General features: G+C 46.0%; 1 protein-coding gene and 1 long non-coding RNA gene across 6 annotated transcripts in view; one reads left to right on the top strand and one right to left on the bottom strand.

The window, feature by feature from the left end:
• SPTAN1 (spectrin alpha, non-erythrocytic 1) overlaps window positions 1–8,184 on the top strand; it is a 152,510-nt gene extending 144,326 nt beyond the window's left edge. For all 5 annotated transcript variants that reach the window (XM_040324734.1, XM_040324735.1, XM_040324738.1 and 2 more), the window contains 5 exons: window positions 1,143–1,339; window positions 3,902–3,955; window positions 4,047–4,193; window positions 4,282–4,429; window positions 7,893–8,184. In XM_040324734.1, the coding sequence (XP_040180668.1) occupies window positions 1,143–1,339; window positions 3,902–3,955; window positions 4,047–4,193; window positions 4,282–4,429; window positions 7,893–8,018 (672 nt within the window). In that variant the 3' untranslated portion in view covers window positions 8,019–8,184. The remainder of the gene's footprint in view (window positions 1–1,142; window positions 1,340–3,901; window positions 3,956–4,046; window positions 4,194–4,281; window positions 4,430–7,892) is intronic.
• Window positions 465–25,655, bottom strand: LOC120914186. Its single transcript, XR_005743632.1, has 2 exons — window positions 25,566–25,655; window positions 465–1,039 (listed from the first exon to the last, which is right to left on the bottom strand). It is a non-coding gene; the product is annotated as an uncharacterized LOC120914186 (long non-coding RNA).
• Window positions 25,656–25,720: the final 65 nt, after the last annotated feature.

Genomic DNA, 25,720 nt, shown 5'->3' with positions numbered 1-25,720 from the left:
GATCAGGCTCTGTATATTTTGGTAAAGATTTTTATTTTATTTTATTTTTTTATTTGGTGTCAGTGTGTTTTTAGGTAGGACAGGGTAGGCTGTACAAATAACATACACAAATATGTTGTCGCTGCGATCGCCAGGAGTAAGGATGAGCTCTGGCGTGTTCGCATGCTACACATGCAGAGCCCGTCAGGAAGTGTGCTCGGCTCTGTGCTAATCACAGCCAGGGAGACATTGTCCCGATGCTCGGCTGCAGAGATTGGGAAATGTTTCCCTGGCTGTGATTAGCGCAGCACCGTGCAAACCTCCTGGCGGGCTCTGCACGTGTAGCATGCGAACACGCCAGAGCTCATCCTTAGGAGTAGGAGAATTTATTTTGGTTTGTTGTTTGGTGGTAGGTTATGGTAGTAATTAGAAATATACATCTAAATTGGGGCAGTTTTCTTTGGATAAAAACAAAAAAAAAAATCAGGAGATATCCATAACCATTACCACCAAATGAAAGTCCAATTTGTCCAGGAAAACAAGTGGTACAATTTATCTGGGTGTACAGTAGTTGTGGGGATATGTACGGTTTCACGAACACATGTCAACGTTTCAAAATTGTGCTTAGTCATCAAGATTTGTTTTACCCTTAAGTTTAAAAGGGTTAATAACCATATCCAAGATAACAAGACAACTATTATTTTGTTAAAACTGTCCAGCCTTACAACTCATGATAGCCAATTTCATTGTTGTTTAGTTGCCTTCTCTCCTCTTGGTGCAAAAATGTCAATGCAGTGACAAGTTGTAAAGCCACTTTGGAGACTTGATTACTGATACTCTATGGGGGTTGCTGGAGAAGAATGTAATCGCCATTTAGCAATGCCTTTTTAGTTTTCTTTTTGTAATCCTGGCAGCACCTTTTGTCATCTGTTATCATTGAGCTTCTATATTTTCCTGTCCGATTCTCCTTTTAGGTAAAAGTCTTGCAAGAGCAGTGATGTATTTTACACATACATATAGAAATGTCACAGATTGTTTTCGAGGCACACAGATGCTGGAGCTGAAAATATAAATAAAAAAATATTCAGTCTTGGCTTGAATTAATTAAAAACGATCACACTACTTTGATGGTTTATTGACGTATTTTTCTTCTCCCACCACAGAGGAAACATCAAGAGATTCGGGCAATGAGAAGTCAGCTTAAGAAGATAGAGGACCTGGGAGCTGCTATGGAAGAGGCATTGATTTTAGATAATAAATACACAGAACACAGTACGGTGGGACTGGCACAACAGTGGGACCAATTAGATCAGCTGGGCATGAGAATGCAACACAACCTGGAACAGCAAATCCAAGCCAGGTACGTTGGAGAAAGGCTCTTGTTTTTTTGCAACTTGCAGTTAACCACTTAACCCCCGGACCATATTGCTGGTCAAAGACCAGAGCACTTTTTGCGATTCAGCACTGCGTCGCTTTAACTGACAATTGCGCGGTCGTGCGACGTGGCTCCCTAACAAAATTGGCGTCCTTTTTTTCCCACAAATAGAGCTTTCTTTTGGTGGTATTTGATCACCTCCTGCGGTTTTTAGTTTTTGTGCTATAAACAAAAATAGAGCCACCATTTTGAATAATGAATATTTTTAACTTTTTGCCCCAAAAATACATAAAAAAACTATTTTTTTCCTCAGTTTAGGCCGATACGTATTCTTTTTCTACATATTTTTCGTTAAAAAAAAATCGCAATAAACGTTTATCGATTTGGTTTGCGCAAAATTTATAGTGTTAACAAAATAGGGGGTAGTTTTATGGCATTTTTATTAATATTTTTTTTTTTTACTAGTAATGGCGGCGATCAGCGATTTTTATTTTTTTCGGTACTGTGACATTATGGCGGACACTTGTGACACATCTTTGGGACCATTGGCATTTTTATAGCGATCAGTGCTATAAAAATGCATTGGATTACTATAAAAATGCCACTGGCAGGGAAGGGAGTAACACCAGGGGGCGGGGAAGGGGTTAAGTATGTTCCCTGGTTGTCTTCTAACTGTAGGGGGGGTGGCCTCGCACGCACCCCTAGTGGCCGCTTCGAGAGACCGACGTATAGCTACGGGCTCTCACGCAGGGGAGCCGACCTGCCTCCGTATAACTGCGGCGGCTGGTCGGCAAGTAGTTAATGAAACTTTTTCTAGAATGTTTATTGACCTGGCATTACAGTAATCTTTTTCTAGATTTAAATAAAATAAATGACAAGCTTTGCTGGCAGTCTGTGAGGCCATGCCTGCTTCCATCTTCTTGCAAAAATTATGTTTTAGTACCTTGGTTTAATTGAAACAAGAAATGGAATACTGGCCACCTAGCTTGGCAATTGGATGGGCAGACCTCTGCTTGAGAACTACAATTTGGGGCACATCTGCCTGTTTTTGAACTCGTTGAAGCCCACCATGTAGTATCTACCAACTAGGCCAATGGTATCTACTCAGTTCAGTGCTTCCTTCCCTTTTCTAACTAAAGCGGAAGTCAACCGCTAAAAAGAAAACCAAAAGATCTTCTCCCTGCAAGATAAGAGCATAATGTGCTAGTGTGCATTGCATGCTAGCACATGATGAAAGAGTTAACTGAAAAAGCCTTCCGGTGGCGTTTTGTCACCGCTGACACAACTTCCATTCTCACCCGGTCTTCATTCCAGGTTCGCAGCCATTTGAATGGCTAAGCTGCAATAACTTCACTCCCACGCGGGAGTCACAGCCACGGCATACCGTCCACTGAGAGTGCATGCGCCAGTGACCTCACCGGCGCTAATAAAGTAAATATCTCCTAAACGGTGCATGTTTGGGACATATTTACTGTACCTACAGGTAAGTCTTATAGGCTTGCCTGTAGGTATAAATCATGAAAAAGCACTTTACCACTTTAAAGTGGATGTAAACCTGATTCATGAAATTCGAGCTGGGCACATATATCTGCAGTATTTTGTCATCTCTTTTCAAAGTCTTAGGCCGTGTACACACGTCCGAGAAACTCGACTGGCGAAACGCATCGTTTTTCCCGTCGAGTTCCTTGTTTGGCTGTCAGAAAACTCGTCGAGCCAAATGTTCCCATTGCCCAACGAGGAAATAGAGAACATGCTCTCTTTTTGGCTCGACGAGTTTCCCGGCGAAAAGTGTACACACGACCGGTTTTCTCGGCAGAATACGTTTCCCATCGAGTTTCTTGCTGAATTCTGCCGAGAAAACCGGTCGTGTGTACGGGGCCCTATGAGCTTCTGAACAGTTGCTCTGTTATCAGCCTGAGAACTCCTGATATATTTTTTTACTTTTTAGACTGAATCTTTTGTCAAAGGAGGTTGCTAAAATAGAGTAGTAGAGAGCAGCTCCTATTACAAAACAGCTCTGAGAGTCTCTGCCTATGATGGGAGGGGGTGTGTGCCTTTCCTCCAATCAGCAATGTTAACTATCTTGGCTGTATGCCCAGACATCACACTCTGTGTTAACCAGGAAGAGAAAATCTCCTAACAAAAACTGAACTTTCCAAACGATATATAAATGTGAAAACAGCAGATATACATATAAAACCTATGTAGGGAGATTTGGTTAATCTCTGTGTATCTGAGGCTGTTCACTTCACTGGGCGTATGGAGGGTTTACATCCACTTTAAAGGTTACCCTTTTTTCACAGAATTTGGCACTAACTATGACTTTAAGAATAGGAAGTGCTCATTGACATTGGTTAATCCTATACTTGCGTGAGTATGTATTTAGAGACGGGATGATGCTGTCATGGCCACACGTGGTAGTGATTGGGCCCTTCACATCACACAGCAGGTTGCTAATTCTAATTTGTGTTCTGTAAGTTTCAGTAGGGTCATGCAATGAGGAAAACCTTTCTTAACCCAGCTTGTGTGATTGGTTTCTTCTTTCAGAAACACAACGGGTGTCACAGAGGAAGCGCTCAAGGAATTCAGCATGATGTTCAAGTGAGTATTTGTTGCTTTGGCTCCGCTACATCTGTGCCCTGTCTGGTGGATTTAGATGAGCTTCTAAGATGAGACCTCCTTTATTCCTCAGGCACTTCGACAAGGATAAGTCTGGCCGTCTTAACCACCAGGAGTTCAAGTCTTGCTTGAGGTCTCTTGGATATGATCTTCCAATGGTAGAAGAAGGAGAACCTGATCCAGAATTTGAAAACATCCTAGATATCGTAGACCCAAACAGGTATTTTCTTTTGGTCATGTAATAATGGCAATTTGGTGAGAGTTTTAGTAAGCACTTCTCTGATTATCTTTGTCTTGTTTTTTGACAGAGACGGACACGTGTCCTTACAAGAATACATGGCATTCATGATAAGCAGGGAAACTGAAAATGTGAAGTCCAGCGAGGAGATTGAAAGTGCATTCCGAGCGCTCAGCACTGAGCAGAAACCGTACGTCACAAAAGAAGAACTCTATCAGGTAAAAAATAAATCTTTTTTTTTTTTCCTTCCATTTAACTTAAAATGGTTTAACAGGGCAAGCTAAAGTTGGACTTCTGGAGACCTTTAGGCCTCGTACAAACGATAGGATAGCCAGAGGACAACAGTCTGAAGGACCGTTTATCGGTCAAAACCGATCGTGTGTGGGCCCCATAGGTTATTTAACCTTCGGTTAAAAAAATAGGAACTTGCTTTGAAATTTAACCGATGGATGCCTAACCGATAGGTCAAAAGCATTGGTTAAAAACCTGCGCATGCTCAGAATCAAGTCAACGCAGGCTTGGAAGCATTGAACTTCATTTTTTTTCAGCACGTCGTTGTGTTTTACGTCACCGCGTTCTGATACGATCGGTTATTTAACCTATGGTGTGTAGGCGTGACGGACCATCAGTCAGCTTCATCAGTTAACCTAAGACAACGGTCCTTCAGACCGTTGTCCTCTGGCTATCATATTGTGAGTACGAGGCCTTACCTTCTATTGCAGGAACGGATTCCTAGAGAGTCTGGTGTTAGACCAATTCTTACAACCCTTGTAAGAAACATGGATCCTAATGCCCTTTTGTTTTTGGATAAAACTTTGAGATCATGTTTGTCGAAAAACTACAACAAAGGTGGTGCCCCTTGCCTCCAGCTTGATTGCTTCCCTCCATTTAATTTCAAGTGATTTTTATGAGCAGCTTCCCCAACAAGTGAGCACTGCTTGCTTCTGACCTACAGTAAAGAAAAAGTCCACCACACAAAGATGATGAGACTTGGTGTCACTAAACCCACAACCGTAAAATCAGTCTGTATATGCAGTAAAGCTTACCAGTTATACTCACTGTGGGACCTAAGGGGTTAATCTTCAACATTGTGTAAAAATGCTGTTTTGATCCCTTTTTCTCTGATCCTCCCCTTTTTTACTGTCCCTAATCCATCTGCTGGTAGAACAGACCCTTGGGGGGACTCGGCACACTCTCATTTTGATGTGTATTGCTAGAGAGTTTTTTTTTTTTTCTTCTTTTCTTTCTTGGGAAGGTGCATGTAATCAGCACAGGGCCAATTGGCCCTGTCCAGACAGAGGGTCAGGGGTTCTGCAGCCTCATAGACAGGCAGAGTAGTATAAAAAAAATCCTTCTACAAGCTTTGACCAGTGCTCAGCCGGACACTGCTACAAGTAATAAGACTGCTATATACTGCTGATGAGAAAGGGTATTTAGATGTTTTTATTTACTAAAATAATTGCATTTCAATATTCTGTGTGCGTCCAGATATATTAAATGCAGGGTCCTGGGTAAAGTAACACTTTAAAGTTTATAGTTGCAAGCTGGTCTCTGTCTACAAACCAGCAGTTAGCTGAAGCTCCTAATGGTAAAGCCTAACAGGATTCCTTTACAGCGCTAGAGTCCCATACCCAATTAGAAATAGATGCCCACCAGTCCCGCCTTCAATACAGTAATGCTGACCAAACACTCGGGCAGTTGTGTGGCTACCACAAGTTTCTATCAAGATTCATCAGCCAGCAATTTCTATTAAAACTCTTGGCAGTAGGTTGCCTTAATCGCTTTGGTATTTTTTTTTGTAAAGCTGATTGAAATTGCTAAAAAAAAAAAACATTTCTTCACTTTACAGTATGGTCAGCATAGGGTGGGGATTGGGTTTACCTGCTCATCCACTGGAATAGAAGTGCCTACAAAAAAAGACAGAAATTAAAAAACTAGCTAGACTTCAGAGCCAAGCGGTTTAGACATAGTGACATAGGAAACCAGTACGCTTCCTTACTAAACCCAGGACCCTGCATTCACTATATCTGGTCTCCCACAGTACACAGAAATTGTAAAATGTAAATATAAACCTTTTCTCATCAACAGTATATAGCAGCCTTGTGACTTCTTTCAGTTCCTAGTAAAGCTTGTAGGAGGAGTTTTTATTTCCCCCTTATCCTCTGTCTGGACAGTGCTGATTGGCCCTGTGCTGATCACATGCATCCTCCCAAGAGAATAAAAAAAACTCTAGCAATACACACCAAACTGAGCATGTGTAGCCCGTCCACTGGCTCTGTAAATATCGGGCTCTTTTTTGGGAGTGGAAGGAGGAGGATCTGTGCATACAGGATCAAACAGCCTTTATACACAATACAAATGATTAACCCCTTAGGTTCCACAGTGAGTATAGCCAGCATGCTTTACTGCATATACAGACTGATTTTACTGTTGTGGGTTTAGTAACACTTTAAATCCCAGTTGAACTTCTATAAACAGGAGGCTGTATGATAAAAAAAAAAGCATTTTTATTTTTTTTTAAACTAAACTGTTTTGCAGCTAGGGTTAAAATGCCTTGCACACTGCAGATCCAAACCATTGCATAACAGAGCTTAGCAATCCATTGGGCCCACTGCGCAGTGTCCCATATCTCACCCCTTGCACAATGCTCCAATTAACACTGCTCACTCTCCCTGAGCAACAACTTCGATTGGAGCACTGTGCAAAAGCTAAGTCGAACCACTGGAGTCCCAGACCGCTGCGCTTTGGGGTTGATGCAAAGCAATAAAAAGTATTCAGCGCTGGAAAAAACAAATATAACAATATTACAAAATGCAAGCCAGCACTCAGGATAAATTCATAAAAAAAAGTCCCAAAACAGAAATGTAGTAAATACAGTGCAGCAAAAAAAAATAATTTTGAATATAAAAATCAATAAAATAAGAAGTCCATAAGTGTAAATGAAGAAAAGAGAAAATCCAATCAATGTTCAATCGCACAGTGCAGGTAAATATAAGTGACCAGATAGATATCCTCCACCATGCATAAGGATGGCCTCTCTCCTCAAAAAATCGACCTTAAAAGGTCACTGGGCATAATGATCGACCAAAGCATCCTGTTATAATAAGTCAAGGAATCGATGAGCAGCTCCGTAGGAATCACAAATTACCAAAACCTCTGCAGCAATGATCCACCATAAAGGACAAAAAAGAGAGATCTAATGCTCTCAGTAGCAACAGTTTATTGTAAATGAACACCTTTAAAACCACTCACATGCTGGGGCACTCTATGCCGAGTGCTAGCTGACAGGCGTGCAGTGTAAACAGTGTCTCAATACAGACTACGGCGATCGTGGGTGACGTCATGCGTGGCTCCTCCCCCCCGTACACATTACGTCCTGTGGGCGGGACTTCTTCAGCGTGGGGCAGGCAGGGGTTGATCAGCAGTGTTGATCTCCAGCATGCTGCCAGCACAGAACAACGCTACAGTCCAACAGTATGGTAAAAACCAACCCACATTTATGCAGCCTGATTGTATTACAGTAATTTAAGAAACAAAGCTTAAACTGGGTGTTAGCAGCGTATGTCTTGGCTAGGAAGAGCAACTTTCACATTTATGGAGCACTCAACTAGCATTCCTGTGATCAGCATAATAGACCGTTTTTACTGTTTTCAATTTGTCTAAATATATTTTGTTTTTCAGAACCTAACACGTGAACAGGCAGACTACTGCATCTCACACATGAAACCATATATGGACAGTAAGGGCCGCGAGTTGCCCTCTTCATACGACTATGTGGAATTCACGCGTTCGTTATTCGTGAACTGACGTAGCCGAATTAAAGCCCTTGCTCGTGCCTGCTGACTTTGGCTGTGCATGTCCTCCTTTCTCCCCACACCCTGTTCCCGCACTGTGTTGTCATTGTTTTAGCTTTGGGTCTAGCCAACTGAAGAAGCAATATAAGCAGTGTGCTTTAATAAATGCTAAATATTCAGCCCGGTGTTGTGTGCATCTTTACATTTTTTTTACTGAAATCACCAGCAAACCATTGTAATATCATTCATGTAGATTCCTTATCAATGATGACGCCACTGCCAGAACCAAAAAAAAAAAAAAAGGCTCTGCTCGTCACGAACGCTTTTGTGTACTGCTTGCCCCCCGCCGTGTAAAATTTCCTAAATAGCTACGGAGTGGGCACCAGAAGGTGACTTTGCTGGGTGGCCCCCACCCCATATCTATTTATTTAAGAAATATCTCACAGTGGGGCAGGCAGTCCACGGGAGTGTTTGTGGTGACCTGAGCTTGTTTGTTTTTTGTGTTTCTTCAGGTCTGGTGGTGGCAGGGACGTGATTGACGATAGATCTACATCAGTGGACATAGTTTTTTTTTTTTTTGCTTAGATATATAAAGGAATTGTCCAAAACTGTCTCTTCTTTATTCACTTTTACACTTTTTTGGTGATTGGGTACCCCATACTCATTCACATGGGATGGATGGGATCTAGGTGCCAGATTCTGATAAACCCCTGCCCACAGACCCCCCACAATCACAGCCCAGGCTTCTGGGAAAGAGGCCCTTGTCCCAATCAATCTGGGAACAAGGTGCTTTGGGTTGGGGGAACCTCCGCCAATTGGCTGAGACACCCCATCCATCCATCCTAGGCATCAAGAAAAGAAAAAATGTGGCTAATAAAGTGTGCCATGACGAAAAGTGGGTGTGGTTTAAATTTTGTTAAAGAATAGCCATGTCTTAAAGGGGGTGTGGTTAAATAGAGTCTGACATAACTTTCAGAATGTGGTAATGTTAAATAGGGAATGGACAGTGCAGAGTGTACAGTGGTATGTGCAGAGAGAGGGGTAAGGAGTGTATGGCTCTGGGTGGAATGTGCAGGGAGAGGGGGTAAGGAGTGTATGGCAGTGGGTAGTATGTGCAGGGAGAGGAGTGTACAGTGGTGGGTAGTATGTGCAGGAGAGGGGTGCGGTGGGTAGTATGTACAGGGAGGGGAGTGTATCGCGGTGGCTAGTTTAGTACAGGGAGAGCCGTGCAGATGGTATAAAAGTATATGGTATAAACAAGCCCCAAGTCATTGCTCCAGCACTAGAGGCCACTGGGCAATGAATGCATGGAGCAACCGACACTCGCTAAAGTGTTTTGTTATTTAAAAAAAAAAAACATGTTATGCTTACCTGCTCTGTGCAGTGGATTTGCACAGAGCAGCCTGGAGCCCCCTCTTTTTGGGTCCCTCTTTGATGTTCCTGGCCCCTCCCTCCTGTCTAGCACCCCTACAGCAAGCAGCTTGCTATAGGGACAACCGAGCCAAGCTACAGCTCCTTGTGTCCATTCAGACATGAAGCTGCGGTTCAGCCTCGCCCACTCTCCAAATCTCCCAACTTTTGAACTTCAGAATGAGGAACACTTGAGGAAGAAAGTGAGTTGCAGTGTGCTGTAGCAAAATGTCGGTGTGGCCACACCTAACAATGGTAGAGGTTTAAGAGGCATGATTAAACGAAACCCAGGCTTTCTTGTACCTATAAAATATGCTTTAATTGCTTTTTCTGAGCCTAGCGTAAAAAAGAACTTCATTAAAATAGTCAGGGACTACATAGCAACCAACAACTGCATGCTTTGGTGAGAAGTATATAATGTACAATATTGTGTATATAGTAAATGAGGGTGTAAGGCAGAGCACATGGGTTGGAGATCGCTGCAGTAAGTTTTGGGATGCATAATGTTGACTGCAGAGGTCCATAGTGTATTCAAGGATCAGGAGTATGTAAAGCACAGAGGACTGTAGTCAGTGTTGGGTTTAGGAGGACACACAGAGTGCATGGTCCAGGAGTACAGAATGCAGGGGGCGGGAGTGTAATTCACAAAATGCCGAGTACAATGTACAGAATGCAGGGGACAGGAGTATTTAATGCATCGAATGCAGGGGACGGGAGTGTAATGCATCGAATGCAGGAGACGGGAGTGTAATGCATCGAATGCAGGGGACGGGAGTGTAATGCATCGAATGCAGGGGACGGGAGTGTAATGCATCGAATGCAGGGGACGGGAGTGTAATGCATCGAATGCAGGGGACGGGAGTGTAATGCATCGAATGCAGGGGACGGGAGTGTAATGCACAGAAAGCAGGGGACAGGAGTGTAATGCACAGAAAGCAGGGGGTGGAGTGCAATGCACATAATGCAGTGGACAGGGGTGTAATGCACATAATGCAGGGGACAGGCGTATAATACACAGAATGCAGGGGGCAGGAGTATGTAATCGGTGCCGTTCCTGGCCTCCCTGGGGCCCTAAGCAAAATTCTGCTAAGGGGCCCTCTACCTGACCCGTGATGCTGTGAGCTATGTAAACCATTAGCCTTGTGCCCTCCAAATGCAGCCTTGTGCCCACCAAATGCAGCCCAGTGCCCACCATGATGCAGCCTTGTGCCCACCATTCAGCCTGTGCAGGGGAGGTAAGGAGAGCCGCCCAGATCAGTGCAGGGAACACAGCGATAACAACTTTCATTTTAATTGCTGTGTTCCCGCCGCTCAACGTCATAAACAGCCCCGACCCCTGGCCGAGGAACTTTGATTGACCGATCACCCGTCACCAGGATTAGACGGGTGATCTGTCTATCAAAGTCCTGGGACCAGGAGGAGGGGCAGTGTCTGACAGCGAGCGGCGGGGGAACGCGACAATTGAAATGAAAACTGTTATTGTTCCCTGCGTGCGCTGTGCTCTAAATATCCGGGCGGCTCTCTCTTCCCCTCTACGATCGCTGGGAGAAAGACTCCCATTCCACCGGTGCCACCCCTGCACCCACGAGAGGGAGGCAGGGCCTCAAGTAATTTGCGGGGCCCTACGCCGCTTGAGTAGTGCGCGTGCGTATAGGCTCTGTATGTAATGCACAGAACGCAGGATACAGGGGTTAAATGCATAGGGCAGAAGTGTAAAGCAGGGGACAGGGGTGTAATGCAGGGGACAGGAGTGTAATGCACAGAATGCAGGGAAGGGAGTGTAATACACAGAATGCTGGGTACAGGGGTTTAATGCATAAAATACATGGGACAGGAGTATGTAATGCACAGAATGCAGGGGACAGGAGTGTAATGCACAGAAAGCAGGGGTTTGAATGGCTGGCTATTAAAGTAACAATCCTCACCTGTGATCAGTTTGTTTGTAATTTGTGTGTGTTTATAAAAGGTCAATGAGTTTCTGGACTCCTGACAGACCCTTGCATCTTTCATCCAGTGTTGCGATGAAGTTTCGGGATTCTGAGTCATGGGGAAAGCAAAAGAATTGTTAAAGGATCTGCGGGAAACGGTAGTTGGACTTTATAAAACAGGAAAGGGATATAAAAAGATATCCAAGGAATTGAGGCTGACAATCAGTGTTCAAACTCTAATCAAGAAGTGGAAAAAATAGGATTTTTTCATACAGCTTACCTGTAAAATCCTTTTCTTGGGAATACATCACGGGACACACAGCCTTAATTACTTAATGGGTTATGTAGTCACCACAGGTTAATGGACACTGGCAAACCCAATTAAAATTAAGTTCCTCCCCTATATAACCCCTCCCAAATGAAGAGTACCTCAGTTTTGTAGCAAAGCAATAAGTGTTCCACGTTTAACTCCGAAGAGGGGTGGGAGCTCTGTGTCCTGTGATGTATTCCCAAGAAAAGGATTTTACAGGTAAGCTGTATCAAAAAATCCTATTTTCTTGATCATACATCACGGGGGACACAGAGCCTTAATTACTTAATGGGATGTCCCATAGCAGTGCTAACATTTGAGGGGAGGGAGACACAAATCAGAATAAGACCGCCATCGAGCCAGAGGATCTATACTGCTGCCTGCCGCACACTACACCCAAAAGCAGCATCCTCGTAACCTCTCACATCTACCTGGTATAATTTAGTAAATGTATGGACCGAAAACCAAGTAGCAGCCTTACAGATCTGAGCAATGGAGGCCTGATGAAGCACCAACTGCTGTTGTCGAGTGCTTTCACCTGAAAAGGAAGGATCTTCTTTTCTAAACCATAGGCCTGAATAATGACTTGTTGAATCCACCTTGCAATAGTGGATTTTGACGCTGCCTGGCCCTTCCTTGGGCCTTGTGGTAGAATGAATGGACAATCAGTCTTCCTTATCGGAGCCGTAGCTTGCAGATAAACCTTTACCGCTCTTACAACATCTAGAGAGTGTAGACTCTCTTCCTCCGCAGACTGCGGATCTGGAAAGAAAGACGGTAGGACTATATCTTGGTTCAGATGAAAACCTAAAACCACCTTGGGTAATAAATTCGGGTGAGGCTGCAGCACCACCCTGTCTTTATGAATAATCATATACGGTTCTTTACACGAAAGAGCCGCCAATTCCGATACCCTCCTAGCCGAGGATATAGCTACCAGAAAAAACAGTTTCTGTGTCAGACTTAGAGAAACCTGGTGTAAAGGTTCAAAAGGTAGCTTCTGTAAAACAGACAACACCAAATTCAAATCCCATGAGCAGCCCTCAAAATTTCCACTCGCCTTCTAGCATTTGGCGAGTGGATTTAAGCTGGGGGTGAGTGATGACAGGGCTGCATGACCAATCTCCCTGCAATCTGTGCCTACACTTAGAGTCCCGATGAGATTGGCGGCCGAAGAGGAAAGATGCATGCTCGGGAAAAGTAGTCTGGTGAGCCGCGCACAGGCAGAGCAGTACACAGATGCTCTCCTTACAATTCTCATTAAGCAATGGGACCTAACGGTATGACCTCTCTAAGCCTTCCCCCCGGACCCCAAACAAATGTTGATGGAGAGCAGAAAGTAATGAGTGAGGTGGAGGATTGCGAAAATTACCACTCCGTTGCAGTGCTCACTGAAAGTTGCCCTGACATGAGAGTGGCAGCCTTCCAGTTTGTGCAGTTTTCTTCTCCTTGTGCTCTATGTAAGTGTCCAACAGTTCAGCCTGAGCACTGTGAACAGACTGGTCTCAGTGTGCGCTGTGCTATGGTGTCAATGGCTGTGCAGTTGTGTGGATCTCAGTGCTGGATTGTACTCCCTCCCGCTGTGCTGCAGCTCCTCTCCTCACTGCCAGCCTGAATAAAAGGGGGAAGTGGCGACATGCAAGCGTGGAGCCGCACACACAGGCTCCTGATTTCTGATGATGATCCAGTGCCCTGTCCCATTTTGTTAAAGTTGTTGTTGGTAATATTTAATTTTGTAACTTGATTCTGCATAAAACATTGTCATTCCATGAGATAATCTACGAGGGCGTGTTTACAGGTGCAATTAGGCGCAGGGCAGTGTATGAATTAGGTGGGACAACTGGTGGCGAGTAACTCTTGAGGCCTGGCTAGTAGCTCAGGACTTGAAATTTTGAGCCCTGCCATGGGCACACATGAGACTTAATCGGCAGATTCAACCACAGTGCACCCTGAACAAAAGCCCTGACTAGGGAATGAGAGGCAAGCGGTTTTTGAAAAAATACAGACAAAGCCGAGAATTGGCCCTTGATAGTGCTCAAGGCCATTTTCATTTTTAAGCCCAACTGAAGAAAGGCAAGAATCCTATTAATGGCAAACTTCCTAGGATGCCACTTTCTGGGTTCACACCAGGAAACATATGCCTTCCAGATTCTGTAGTAGATGAGCCTGGAGGCCGGCTTCCTAGCATTAACCAGGGTGGATAGGACTGTCCCTGAGAGCCCACGTTTCCTCAGAATGTGGGTCTTAACAGCCAAACCGTCAAATTTTGACTTTGTAAGGCAGGATGGATTATTGGACCCTGCGATAGTAGGTCTGGGCGTAATGGAAGAACCCAAGGTCTTCCTACCGCCATCCTTATGACTTCTGCGTACCAGGGTCTCCTGGGCCAAGCCGGGGAGACCAAAATCACAGACTAATACTGATCCCATGAGATTGTCAGGGCATCTAAGCCTTGAGCATAGGGATCTCTTGTTCTTGACACAAAACTGTCCAGTTTCGCGTTGAACCTGGAAGCCAACAGGTCCACATCTGGTGTTCCCCATTTCTGACATATGATTTGAAACATGTCGGGGTGTAGAAACCATTCTCCTGGACTCAGTTGCTGACGGCTTAAAAAATCTGCCTGCCAATTTTCTACCACTGGAATGAAGACCGCAGATAGGTGAGGAATATGCCTTTCTGCCCAGGCCAAGATGTGATTCACCTCTTTTTGGGCATCCAGACTTCTGGTGCCTCCTTAGTGATTGATATAGGCTACGGCCGTATCATTGTCGGACTGAACCCGAACAGGCCAGCCCTGCAGTCTGAAAGACAAACTTTGAGGGCTAAATTAATTGCCCGAATCTCCAGAATGTTGATGGGTAGGAGCTTTTCGGCCCCGGACCACTTCCCCATGGCAGATGCTTCATCCAGCACTGCCCCCCAGCCCAGAAGGCTGGCGTCTGTGGTCACCACTTGTCAGGTAACTGGAGTAAAGGATTACTGTCTGTCGGATCCACCTAGAGATGGTGACCGATGAGACCGCTAGGCCTTTCTTGGGCCCAGCCACCGAAACAAACAGTGAATCTGACCTCCGGAACAACGTCCAAGGAATGCAAAGCCGTCTCCCTAGGGTGCAACGGGTTATGACACAAGGATGGAAGTACAATGTCCTCATTGAGATGGAAGGCCGAGACGACCTTAGGTAGAAAAGATGGCTGAGGACGCAGCACCACCTTATCCGTGTGAAAAATTAGGGAGCCCTACATAAGGCAGCCAGCTCAGAGACTCGTCTAACTGACGTGACCGCCACCAAGAAGACCACCTTTTGAGAAAGTGTCAATACGGGAATCTCTGTGATCTCTTCAAACGGAGCCTTCTGAAGCACTGAGAGAACCAGGTTTAAGTCCCACGGAGGTAGTGGAGGACGGACCGGAGGGGCCACAAATGCCGAACCCCCTGTACAAAAGTTCTCACTAGAGAGTGAGTCGCCAGGGGTCGCTGAAAGAAAACAGCCAGGGCAGATCTGTCCCTTAACCGTGCTTAAGCCAAGTCTTTGGTCCACCCCACGCTGTGGGAACAGCAGTATCCTGGACAAAAAATAAGTCCGTGGATTCCACTTCATCTCTTCGCAAAGTGCTAAGTAAGCCATCCAGGTGCGATAGTAAATCCTCCTAGAGGATAACTTCCTAGTCCTAGTAGAAATTACTGAATCCCATAGGCCCCGGTCTTAGTACCTGACTTTCAATGGCCATGCCGTTAAAGCCAGCGACTGTAAAGTAGGATGCAGTATGGGACCTTGTGACAACAGGTCCTTTCTCTGCCGTAGACGCCAAGGGACGTCTGCTACTAGCCACACTAGATTGGCGTACCAAGGGTGCCGAGGCCAATCCGGGGCGATTAGGATCATTGGAATCCCTTCTGCCCCTACTCTGCGAAGTAGAAGAGGCAGGAGCTTTAGAGGAGGGAAGCTTAGAAGATTAGCCAATACTGACTCCACGGCGCCACTAACGCATCTGTGGCGTCTGCCCATGGGTCCTTCAACCTGGCCACAAACCTCAATACCTTCCGATTGAGTCGAGACGCCAGGAGATTTACGTCTGGCGTGCTCCATCTCTGGCAAAGGAGCTGAAACACCTCCGGGTGCAGTGACCATTCTCCTTGGCCCAACGACTGGCGACTCGGGTAGTCCGCCTGCCAGTTTTCCACACCCGGAATGTATATGGCCGACAGTGCCCGTATGCTCCTTTCTGCCCACCTTAGAATGTGCGCGGCTTCTGACGCTGCAGACAAGCTTCTTGTTCCTCCTTGATGGTTGACATATGCCACCGCCGTTGAGTTGTCCGACTGGAAGCCCCTGTAGTCTCCGAGACCATGCGGCGGGGCACAACCTGATCGCCCGAAGTTCCAGGACATTGATCGGCAGGTGGGAATCCTCCAGGGACTAGCGACCCTGGGTCGACTGGACCCCCCAGACTTCCCCCCCCCCCACCCGATAAGGCTGGCGTCCGTCGTGATGACTGTCCAGTGATAAGGAAGGAACGACTTCCCGGACAGAAGTGCCGGTGAGGTCAGCCACCCAACCAGGGAGGCCCTGACCAGGTGGCTCACCCGGATCTGATAATCCAGGGATGATGGGCACTTGTCCTATCTGGACAGAATTTCCTTCTGTAATACTTGCGTGTGAGATTGCGCATATGGTACCGCCTCGAAGGAGGCCACCATGAGCAGGACTCGCATGCAGAAACGGAGTGACGACCATTTCTGGGACATAAACTGTCGCACCGCAGTCCGAAAGGTCTGCAATTTTTCCACAGGGAAGAACACCCTTGCCTCTGAGGAGTCCAGGATCAATCCCAGATACACTAGGCATTGAGTCGGTATCATTACTGATTTCTGAATGTTCAGAAGCCACCCAAAATGTCTGAGGGTCTGACATGTTATAGACATGCTCTCCTCTAATTCCGAGGCTGAAGGAGCCCTCAGAAGCAGTCCGTCCAAGTAGCCCACGATAACGATGCCACGTTGTCTTAGTAGGGCGAGAATTGGGGCAAGCACCTTGGTGAAAACTCTTGGTGCCGATGCCAGGCCATAGGGGAGAGCCGCAAACTGATAGTGGTCTTCCCGGACCGCAAAACGCAGAAGTTTCTGATGCTTTGTGCATATGGGGACATGTAGATAGGCATCCCTGATGTCCAAGGATGGCAGAAAGTCCCCCGGCTGGAGGGTAGTAACGATAGAGCGGATTGATGCCATCCGGAATCCCTGTACCTTCACGAAGCAATTGAGGGCCCTGAGGTCCAGGATAGGACGAACGCCCTCCTTCTTTGGTACAATGAACAGATTGGCGTAAAACCCCTGAAAACGATCCTGTACTGGGACAGGAATAACCACCCCGTGTTCCAGCAGGTCTTGAACTGCCCCATCTAGGGCTTCCCGACGAGCAGGTAGTAGCTGGAGGTTGGAGGGAAAAAATCTGTTTGGTGGGCAAGATAGGAGCTCTATCTTGTACCCTGATCAGACTACCTCGCGAAGCCACCGGTCGGGAACCCGAGATGTCCACCGGGTCGCGAATTCGTGAAGACGTTCCCCCACCTTCATGCAGACGTGGTGTTGTTAACGGGTTTGTTGGGTTTGCGAAACCAGGGACGTCTCTGTCCCTGAGCAGGTGTTTTATTGGCCTGTAGTTTTCTTCCCGCAGCGCTGAGTGGGCGAAAAAAAACGCTTGGGTGCGGTAAAGAACCGACGTGGCTCCTTCCCCTTATAGGTATGTGGGAGCAAGGTGCTCTTACCTCCTGTGGCATCCTTGATAATGTCATCCAGGCAAGCTCCAAAGAGTCTATCGCCTTTAAAGGGCAGGTCCATTAGACGGCGTAACAACACAGCCTGAGCAGAGGCTCTGGCCAGCAGAGGAATTGTGTCCAAGGCTGATTCACACATGAATTTTAGGCCCTGTACCAGTTGTTCCGCTAGGGCTACCTCGTGGGTGGAAGCGTGATGTGTTTGTAACCCATTGAGCAGTAACTTTGCCCACTCCGTGAGTGTCTGGGACACCAGCGCCCCAACTATGGTTGGGCTTACCGCTGAACCTACTACAGTGTATAGGTGACGGGATATCGACTCTGCCTCCTTGTCCGCCAGGTCCTTGTAGGCAGGAGCCTCCACGGAAGGGTGGTAAGCTTGTTTAGTCTGGACACAGGAGGGTCCACTATGGGGGGGCGAGGTCCATTTCTTTAAGAAACTCTCCTCCAGTGGGTAACGTACCGCTAGGTTTTTAGGAACGAAAAAGTTTTTTTGTGGGCTGTCCCATTCCTTGTATAAAAGCTTGTCTAAATAAGACACACAAGGGAACACTTTAGCAGTGCGGGTCGCCTTACAGAACCCAAAGGGGACCGACGCTTCTGTTGCTTCTACACACCTCTCTATTTTTAGGGTATCTCGCACTGCGGTTAAAAGGTCACTCACCAGAGCCTTCTCGCGAGCTGACCTGGGTCCAGAGTCATCCTCACTGTCTGGCCGCTCTAGGTCTGCACCGTCAGATACCTCAGAGTCAGGGTCCTGAGTGGTAGCTAGACCTGGCTCCATATCTGAGTTGTCCCCAGAAGATGGAGGGGGTGCTTTCTAGCCCCCGTCCTTCCATGTGCTAATTCCACCTTGGCAATGAAGGCATCTAGGATTGCCGACATAGCGTCCACCGATACATCGGGTACAGGGGCATCAATTGCCAGCTCAGGTGTTTCAGGGGAAAAAAATGTCTGTTTCTGACACCATGCTGCCCACACGCTTGACACAGGGATTCCAAGCAAGGTGGACAACCCACCCTCCTAACTGCAGCAGAGATGAGGGGTCCCCCCCCAGAGGACTCACCACCCTGGAACCAGCAGTGCAGTGCCGTTTAGCTGAGCTGCTTCTTGTCCGCTGAATATAACTGTCAGTCTGCTGAATGGCTGCTATCTACAAGGCTGCTGTCCTTATCAGCTTGTTTGCTAGTCAGCAACGTGTGTCTGTTTGGCTGCTGATTTATAAGATGGCCGCCGCTCAGGTGCTAGAGGTCAAGCCTACTGAGGCCCCAAAAGCATGGCCGCCGGTGCTGTAATACTATCATGGGCTACAAAAAATGGCCGCCGAGCGGGACGCTAGAGGCCCCAGTTTCATGGGGAAATGCTGCCGGAGGATAGCCGTTCTAAGCGCCCTTCTTGGGGCGCACCACGCAGGCCGCTGAGTGGCTGGGAGACGCGGTACAGCCCCCCCCCCCTGGGCGCCGTGTGAGCAACACCTCCAGCGCTGGGCGGCTACAAGAAAATGGCCGCCGTAGTGCATATAGCCCCCAGAAGTATGGCCGCCGAGCTCTGAGTAGAGGCCAACAGTGGCTACAGGAAAATGGCCGCCAGGTATACAAACAATCCAGCATGGTCACAGAAAAAATGGTCGCCAGACACACAGCAGCAGAATCTCTTATGCAGCTCTCTACATTGAAAGAGGGAAGCAGCAGCTGACAACATGAACACAAGTAAGCAATATCTATGCACTTATACTTTATATTGGTTCTCAGGTGAAGCTCCCCAGGGCAACCCCCACCTCAGCAGTCTAGGGAGGAGGGAAGGGGAAGGAGGGCAGAAGGGAAATATAGAGCCCTTTACTCACCTCTCCAGGGATGCCCAGCTCTGTTTTCTTGCCGAAGCAAGGTAGTAGTACCAGGGCCGCTGTTAGAAATCATGGGGTCCCGTACAGCCTACCTGACGGGGCCCCCTTCAACCACGCCCTTGACCCCACCCCGGGGTACATATGCGTGTGGAGCCAATGCATGCATTTGCAATTAATAAGCACGAAGGAGAGGGGGCAGTTTAATTTTCTTTTAAATTGTATTTTATTACAATAAAAAAAATGTTTACACTGTATCTTTACATTTGATGAACAGCATTGCTTGTGATAGCATGGGCCATGACAGGTCCTCTTTATGGGGAGATATGAGGTCTTTTAGACCCCATATCTGTCCTCTGACTGCCAAAGCATCTGATCAAACCAAGATCAGTTTGATAAGATGCTTGTTCAAGCCGGTGATGGCTTCTTTACATGAGCCCGAAACTGGCAGTGACAAAACTCTCGTCACTTCCAGTTTCTGATGTCACACAGTGGGAGGAACAACATCCATCCCTCTCACTGTGGCCCAGGAACCGGATGCTACTGATCACATGTTAAATGAAGTAAAGGTGGTTATGGGACCCCCTTCCGCTGTTTGTAAAAGTAATCCAGTGGCTTCTTAGCCACTAGAATTAATTTTACTTTCTGCAGAATTGCTGGGGCTAAAAAAGTATATCGTGATCATTGCTGTAGTGATGACCAAGGTATCATCCTTCCATTCCAGCAATGTCCCTATACGTCGCTGGACGGGAAGAATTTAAAGGGGATTGGTTTGGGGAACAGTCAAAATGCAGCTCCGCTGCACATTTACTGCTCCCCCAAATGAAATGTAAAGTAGCATCTCACTGTTTCTTATAATCATCAGCATTATGATAATCACACAGACAGCACAGTAAGCAGGTACTCTATCATGGCTCTGTGTCAAATTGCTTTTAAGTGCTGACTTTGTTAACTTATGGCTGTACTGTATGTAACGGACTGTTACTGCTGTGCTTTGTTACAAAGTCAGCACCCAAAAGCAATGTGACCTAGAGTAATGATAGAACCTTTATAGAGCACCTGCTTATTGTTCTACCGTTGTTATAATTCATGTAATACTGATAATCTGCTGTGAGGTACATAATAGGACACAGTGAGTATTCTATCCTCTATTATCTACTCACTGTGTCCATTGCAGCCACGCTGTCCTCCTGCTTTGAACTTTCCCCTGTCAGCCACTGACAACTTCTTCATGTCTTGAGAGGACTGCAGCCGGGAGACGAACGGACAATCACCGTATCACTCCGCCAGCCGGGACTAATACAATAGCGGGGCGGCATGATGTACATGTGCCCGAAAATAAAGAAATAGTCCCTCCGCTGTGCCTGCACTCCCCTCCAGGAAAATTATATAACCCCCCCTTCTGTAAGCAATTAAGAGTGGGAGAGGAGTTTAGAAAACTTTTTTTTTTTTTTGTAAATGCAGTAACGAACTGTAATAATGCCCGGGCCCCACTGTGTAGCTGATGGGGGCGGGGCCGGTACAATAGGGCTGGCTGTACTGCCCTATCAGCGGCCCTGAGTAGTACTTACCCTCCTGTGGTTTTAGGCTGGAGCATTCTGGACAGTGCATCTTCCGCATGGTAACGGAGATGACTGTCAGCCAGGCTACTGCGACTCGGCCCTGTAGACCGGTCTTCATGCAAGCCCTTGAGTGCATAGCTCACCAGCCATCCGTAGAGCGACGGGCATGTCGTGGATGACCCAGTGAGCAGCTATGGTCGGCACACGCTGGCCGAAACTGGGGCGAATACAAGGATCTAGGATCCAGCCCGTCGCCCAGTCGGCAGTTGATCGAAGATCGCAGGAAAAAAAAAATCCAGAATCTTGAACTAACAGCCTTCAAGCCATGGGCCTGAAGGGAGCATGTCTTCTTCTGAAACTAGGCAGAAAAAAAATGATCTGAGAGATGCAGAGAGAGGGGTTATACCCAGAGGGCCCGCTATAGGGCCCAGAGGGTTTTAGGGTGTATGATAAGTTAACCTTTTATATATAAGTTTCTGCCTAGTCAACTCCTAAAGGAAGGCTAATACCCACTAAGTCAAGAATAAGGTTGTGTCGGTCCATGAACGAAAGAGAAATATAGCTTTTTGGCCACAAGAATACGGAGGTGGATGGCTGATGTTTTGGGGATGTGTGAGATACAAAGGCACAGGAAATTTGGTCAAAATTGATGGCAAGATGAATGCAGTATATTATCAAAAAATACTGGAGGAACATTTGAATTCATCAGCCAGGAAGCTGCGCATGGGACGTACTTGGACATGACAATGATCCAAAACACAAGGCCAAGTCAACCTGTCATTGGCTACAGCAGAATAAAATGAAGGTTCTGGAGTGGCCATCTGTCTCCTGACCTCAATATCATTGAGCCACTCTGGGAAGATCTCAAACGTGCAGTTCAGGCAAGACATCCCAAGAATTTACAGGAACTGGAGGATTTTCGACAAGAGGAATGGGCAGCTTTACTCCCCATCAGTCTACTGCTTCATCCAAAGTCCAAAACTCCCTTTTCTTTATTACTGTTCTAGGACAGAGCAGCAGCAGCTTCTCCAACTGTGCAATGTGTGGGGACACAGTGGGCCCTCCTTCCCCTCGGGGACTGTGTGCAGCGCACACATTGCGCACATGGATGATATGCCACTGCCTCTCATTTAACCCCCTCAGCAGTATTCCCGAGTCTGGCTCGGGATGGAATTTCAGCACCAAAAGCGGTACTCTGACTCGGGATCGCCTCGCAGTTTACTTACCTTGTCCCGGGATCCTACGATGCCTCCCCGCTGTGTGAGTAAGCTGTCACCTCGCTCGTTTCACAGTGCCGTGTGCCGCCGAGCTCCGTTCCCTGCGACATTACGACACACGGGGGCGTAGATCGGCGCCAAATTCAAAAAAGTGAATAAACACAATACATACAGTATACTGTAATCTTATAGATTACAGTACTGTATGAAATAAATACACACCCTCTTTGTTCCTAGTGGTCTGCATGCACTTTTATATAATAAAAACTGTTCTTTCTGCCTGGAAACTGGAGATTGTCCATAGCAACCAAAAAGTGTCCCTTTATGTCAAAAGTGGTTTTAGATCAGCTAGAAAACAGCGATAATAAATTATAATCACTTGCAGAATTGAGCGATAGTGATTTGTGGGGAAATTCATCATCAAACACTGAAAGTAATAATTTGTATTATTATTATATTTTTTGTTATAACCATTTATATTTATTATATTATGAATTATGATTTTGTGTTTCAAATTTTATTATACCCGGGATGTCTACTAGACTTCTTGTTTGGACAGCTTTAAGTGAGTTATTCCTAAGAATTGCAGGCCTAGAATATAAAACGCCAAATTTCCATGCAAAATAATGGTACCGCTTTCAGCACCTAAAATCTGAAAGAATCATACCGCCAGGGAGGTTAAGGAACCCACCAATGAGGTATGAAAGTGTGTCCATATAGTGACAGGTTATAATGCTTTACTGCCTGGCAAGTCACTTAAAGAGAATCCATCATGCCATAAGCACTGCCACTCCTCCATATCCCAGGCAAGATCTCACTGTTCTGCAGTGGCGGCCCGTCCATAGGGGGCGTCCGAGTGTAGTAGGTAAGTGCATTTTACAGGGCACAGCAGCGACAAAGGGCACAGAGGCATCAATGAGTACAGACTTATAATGTATGGACTCTGCGATCTGTAGATGCATGAAATCCCATGAACTGTGTATAATATAATGTATTGGTTTTATTGCAAGAAAGTCTAATCTCAGAGAAACTTTACATGACCAATGGCTGCTATAATCCTCTAAATGCAGACAGGTAAGTGCAGGTACACGACTCTGCTACCAGTGTAGAGAGAGAGAGAAGCATAGCAGCTTTGATCTTAAGCCACCAAAGAATTTGTTAACAATGTGATGTAGCATGCATAGGCTGTAGAGGTGCTGTGACCTCCTCCTGCACATACACAGTATAGCCATCCCAGTATAGTATCCCATGCGCAGCGTATAATGTAATGTATGGGCTCTGCGATCTGTAAATGTATAGAATGCACAGTGTATAATATAATGGGTTGGATCTGTTATCTACAGATGTATGGAATCCGATGCACAGTATATAATATAATGTATTGATCTGTGGTCTGCAGATGTATGGGATCTCATGCACAGTGTTGTGTTGGCTCTGTGATCTGTAACTGTATATAATCCTATGCACAGTGTATAATGTATGGTGGTGGATCTGTGATCTAGATGTATATTACAATGTATCAGGTGTGTGGATGTATGGAATCATATGATGCACAGAGCATGTTACAATGTATTAGCTGTGTGCATGTATGGGATCCTATGATGCATCGAGTATGTTACAATGTATCAGGTGTGTGGATGTATGGGATCCTATGCACAGGACATGTTACAATGTATCAGGTGTGTGGATGTATGGGATCCTATGATGCATAGAGCATGTTACAATTAGGGTTGCCACCTCATCCCTTTAAAAAGGAACACATCTGAATTACACATGTTCTGTGGCTGATTAAGGTGGTAATTAAACTCACTTGGTGCCTTATCTGCATTAAATTAGCCTCAGAATCTGTGTAATTCAGATGTGTTCCTTTTTAAAGGGATGAGGTGGCAACCCTAGTTACAATGTATCAGATATGTGGATGTATATTATTATTATTATACAGGATTTATATAGCGCCAACAGTTTACGCAGCGCTTTAAAACATCAGGGAAGACATTATAGTTACAATACAATTTAATACAGGAATGATCAGAGGGCCCTGCTCGTTAGAGCTTACAATCTAGAAATATATAATCCTATGATGCACAGAGCATGTTACAATGTATCAGGTGTGTGGATATATGGGATCCCATGCACAGAGCATGTTACAATGTATCAGGTGCATGGATATTTGTGCCCCTATGATGCATAGAGCTTGTTACAATGTATTAGCTGTGTGGATGGATGTGATCATATGCACAGAGCATTTTACAATGTATCAGGTGTGTAGATATATGGGATCCCATGCACAGAGGCAGAGCATAATACAATGTATCAGGTGTGTGGATGGATGTAATCCTGTGCACAGGGCATGTTACAATGTATCAGATGTGTGGATATTTGTGATCCAATGGCACAGTGGCTGTGTTTGATGGCATGGCACAGTGGTGACAATTGATGGCACAGTGGCTGCATTTGATGGGCACAGTGAGGCTGCAATTTTTTTATTTTTCGTTTGCCCCCCCCCCCCCCCCCAAACATTTTGAGCACCAGCCGCCACTGCTGTTCTGAAACAAAATGTCAAGCAACTGCCCCAATCAATTTATAACTAGTTTTAAACTAAACTTTTTTCCTCCTATGTGCAGGACCTAGGTATGCGCCTCTACCTGGTAGTCGGCAGTCCCTGGTGTCTCAACTAACTCCCCTTTCACACTTATACGACTTGTTTTACGATTTTGGACTGCAAAATCGTATGACAAGTCATTCTCCATTATTTTCAATGACTACCATTCATACTGGCATGACTTTAAGTTGTGCCTACTTCAAAGTAGTCCTTGCACTACTTTGATCCGATTTTGATGCCACTTACACAGGCATGCGGTAAAATCGCGCAACTTTGAAGTCGTACAAGTGTGAAAGGGGGCTAAATGACCCATAATCCAGGGAGCCCCACTGCTGGTCCTCAGAGCGGCTTTTTTTTTCCATGACTAACAGCCTTGTCTGGGGTCTGCTGGGTCCATGTGACATGGGCAGTGGTGTAGGCAGAGTCTGATCTAGGCACGTGCACCGTGCCGGTGTTTAAAGATGGTTGGCAGCTTGGGCGAGCTAAATTTAATAATGCTTTGTATCCAAATGAATGCTGCATTGCTGGGTATTGTTGTGGCTTGCTCCCAGCAGCCACTGTGCTGAGCTCCTCCACATGGAGTGCTCTGCATAGCAGGTGCACAAAGTAATATTTTGTCTGTTCACACATGGCATTACCCATTGGTGCCTTGTCATGTTTGCTTTACTTTTGTGCCAACCCCTTCAAAACACCAGCATTCCCAGAGAAGGTAGGGGAGTCACCTGTGGATGACTGGACTACTGTAGCCAGCTATTGCCTGTTGAAATATAGGACATCCTTTTATATATTTTTTGTGCTCTCCAGTTTTTCACCCCCCCAAAAAAGGGGGAGAAGCATGCTTTTATGGGGTCTACAATTCCTTTGGGTGGTTTGTGTACATTGCAGAGCAGAATATTATTGCAAATTCTTACCTTTTGTTGCTGTTCTGAACAAAACTCCTCATTATGTCCTGATTCCTGGCAGGGCTAGGATTGGTTCATCAACCACCTGGTGAATCAGGGCTTTAGATGGAAGCTTCAGCCTCCCTCTAGCAGTAGTTAACCCTTTAGGGTTTGTTACAAAGCAA

The sequence above is a fragment of the Rana temporaria genome, chromosome 9 (assembly GCF_905171775.1).
Source record: "Rana temporaria chromosome 9, aRanTem1.1, whole genome shotgun sequence".
Lineage (NCBI taxonomy): Eukaryota > Metazoa > Chordata > Amphibia > Anura > Ranidae > Rana > Rana temporaria.
The sequence above is the reverse complement of the archived record's forward strand: the minus strand, read 5'-3'. Positions and strand labels throughout refer to the sequence as shown.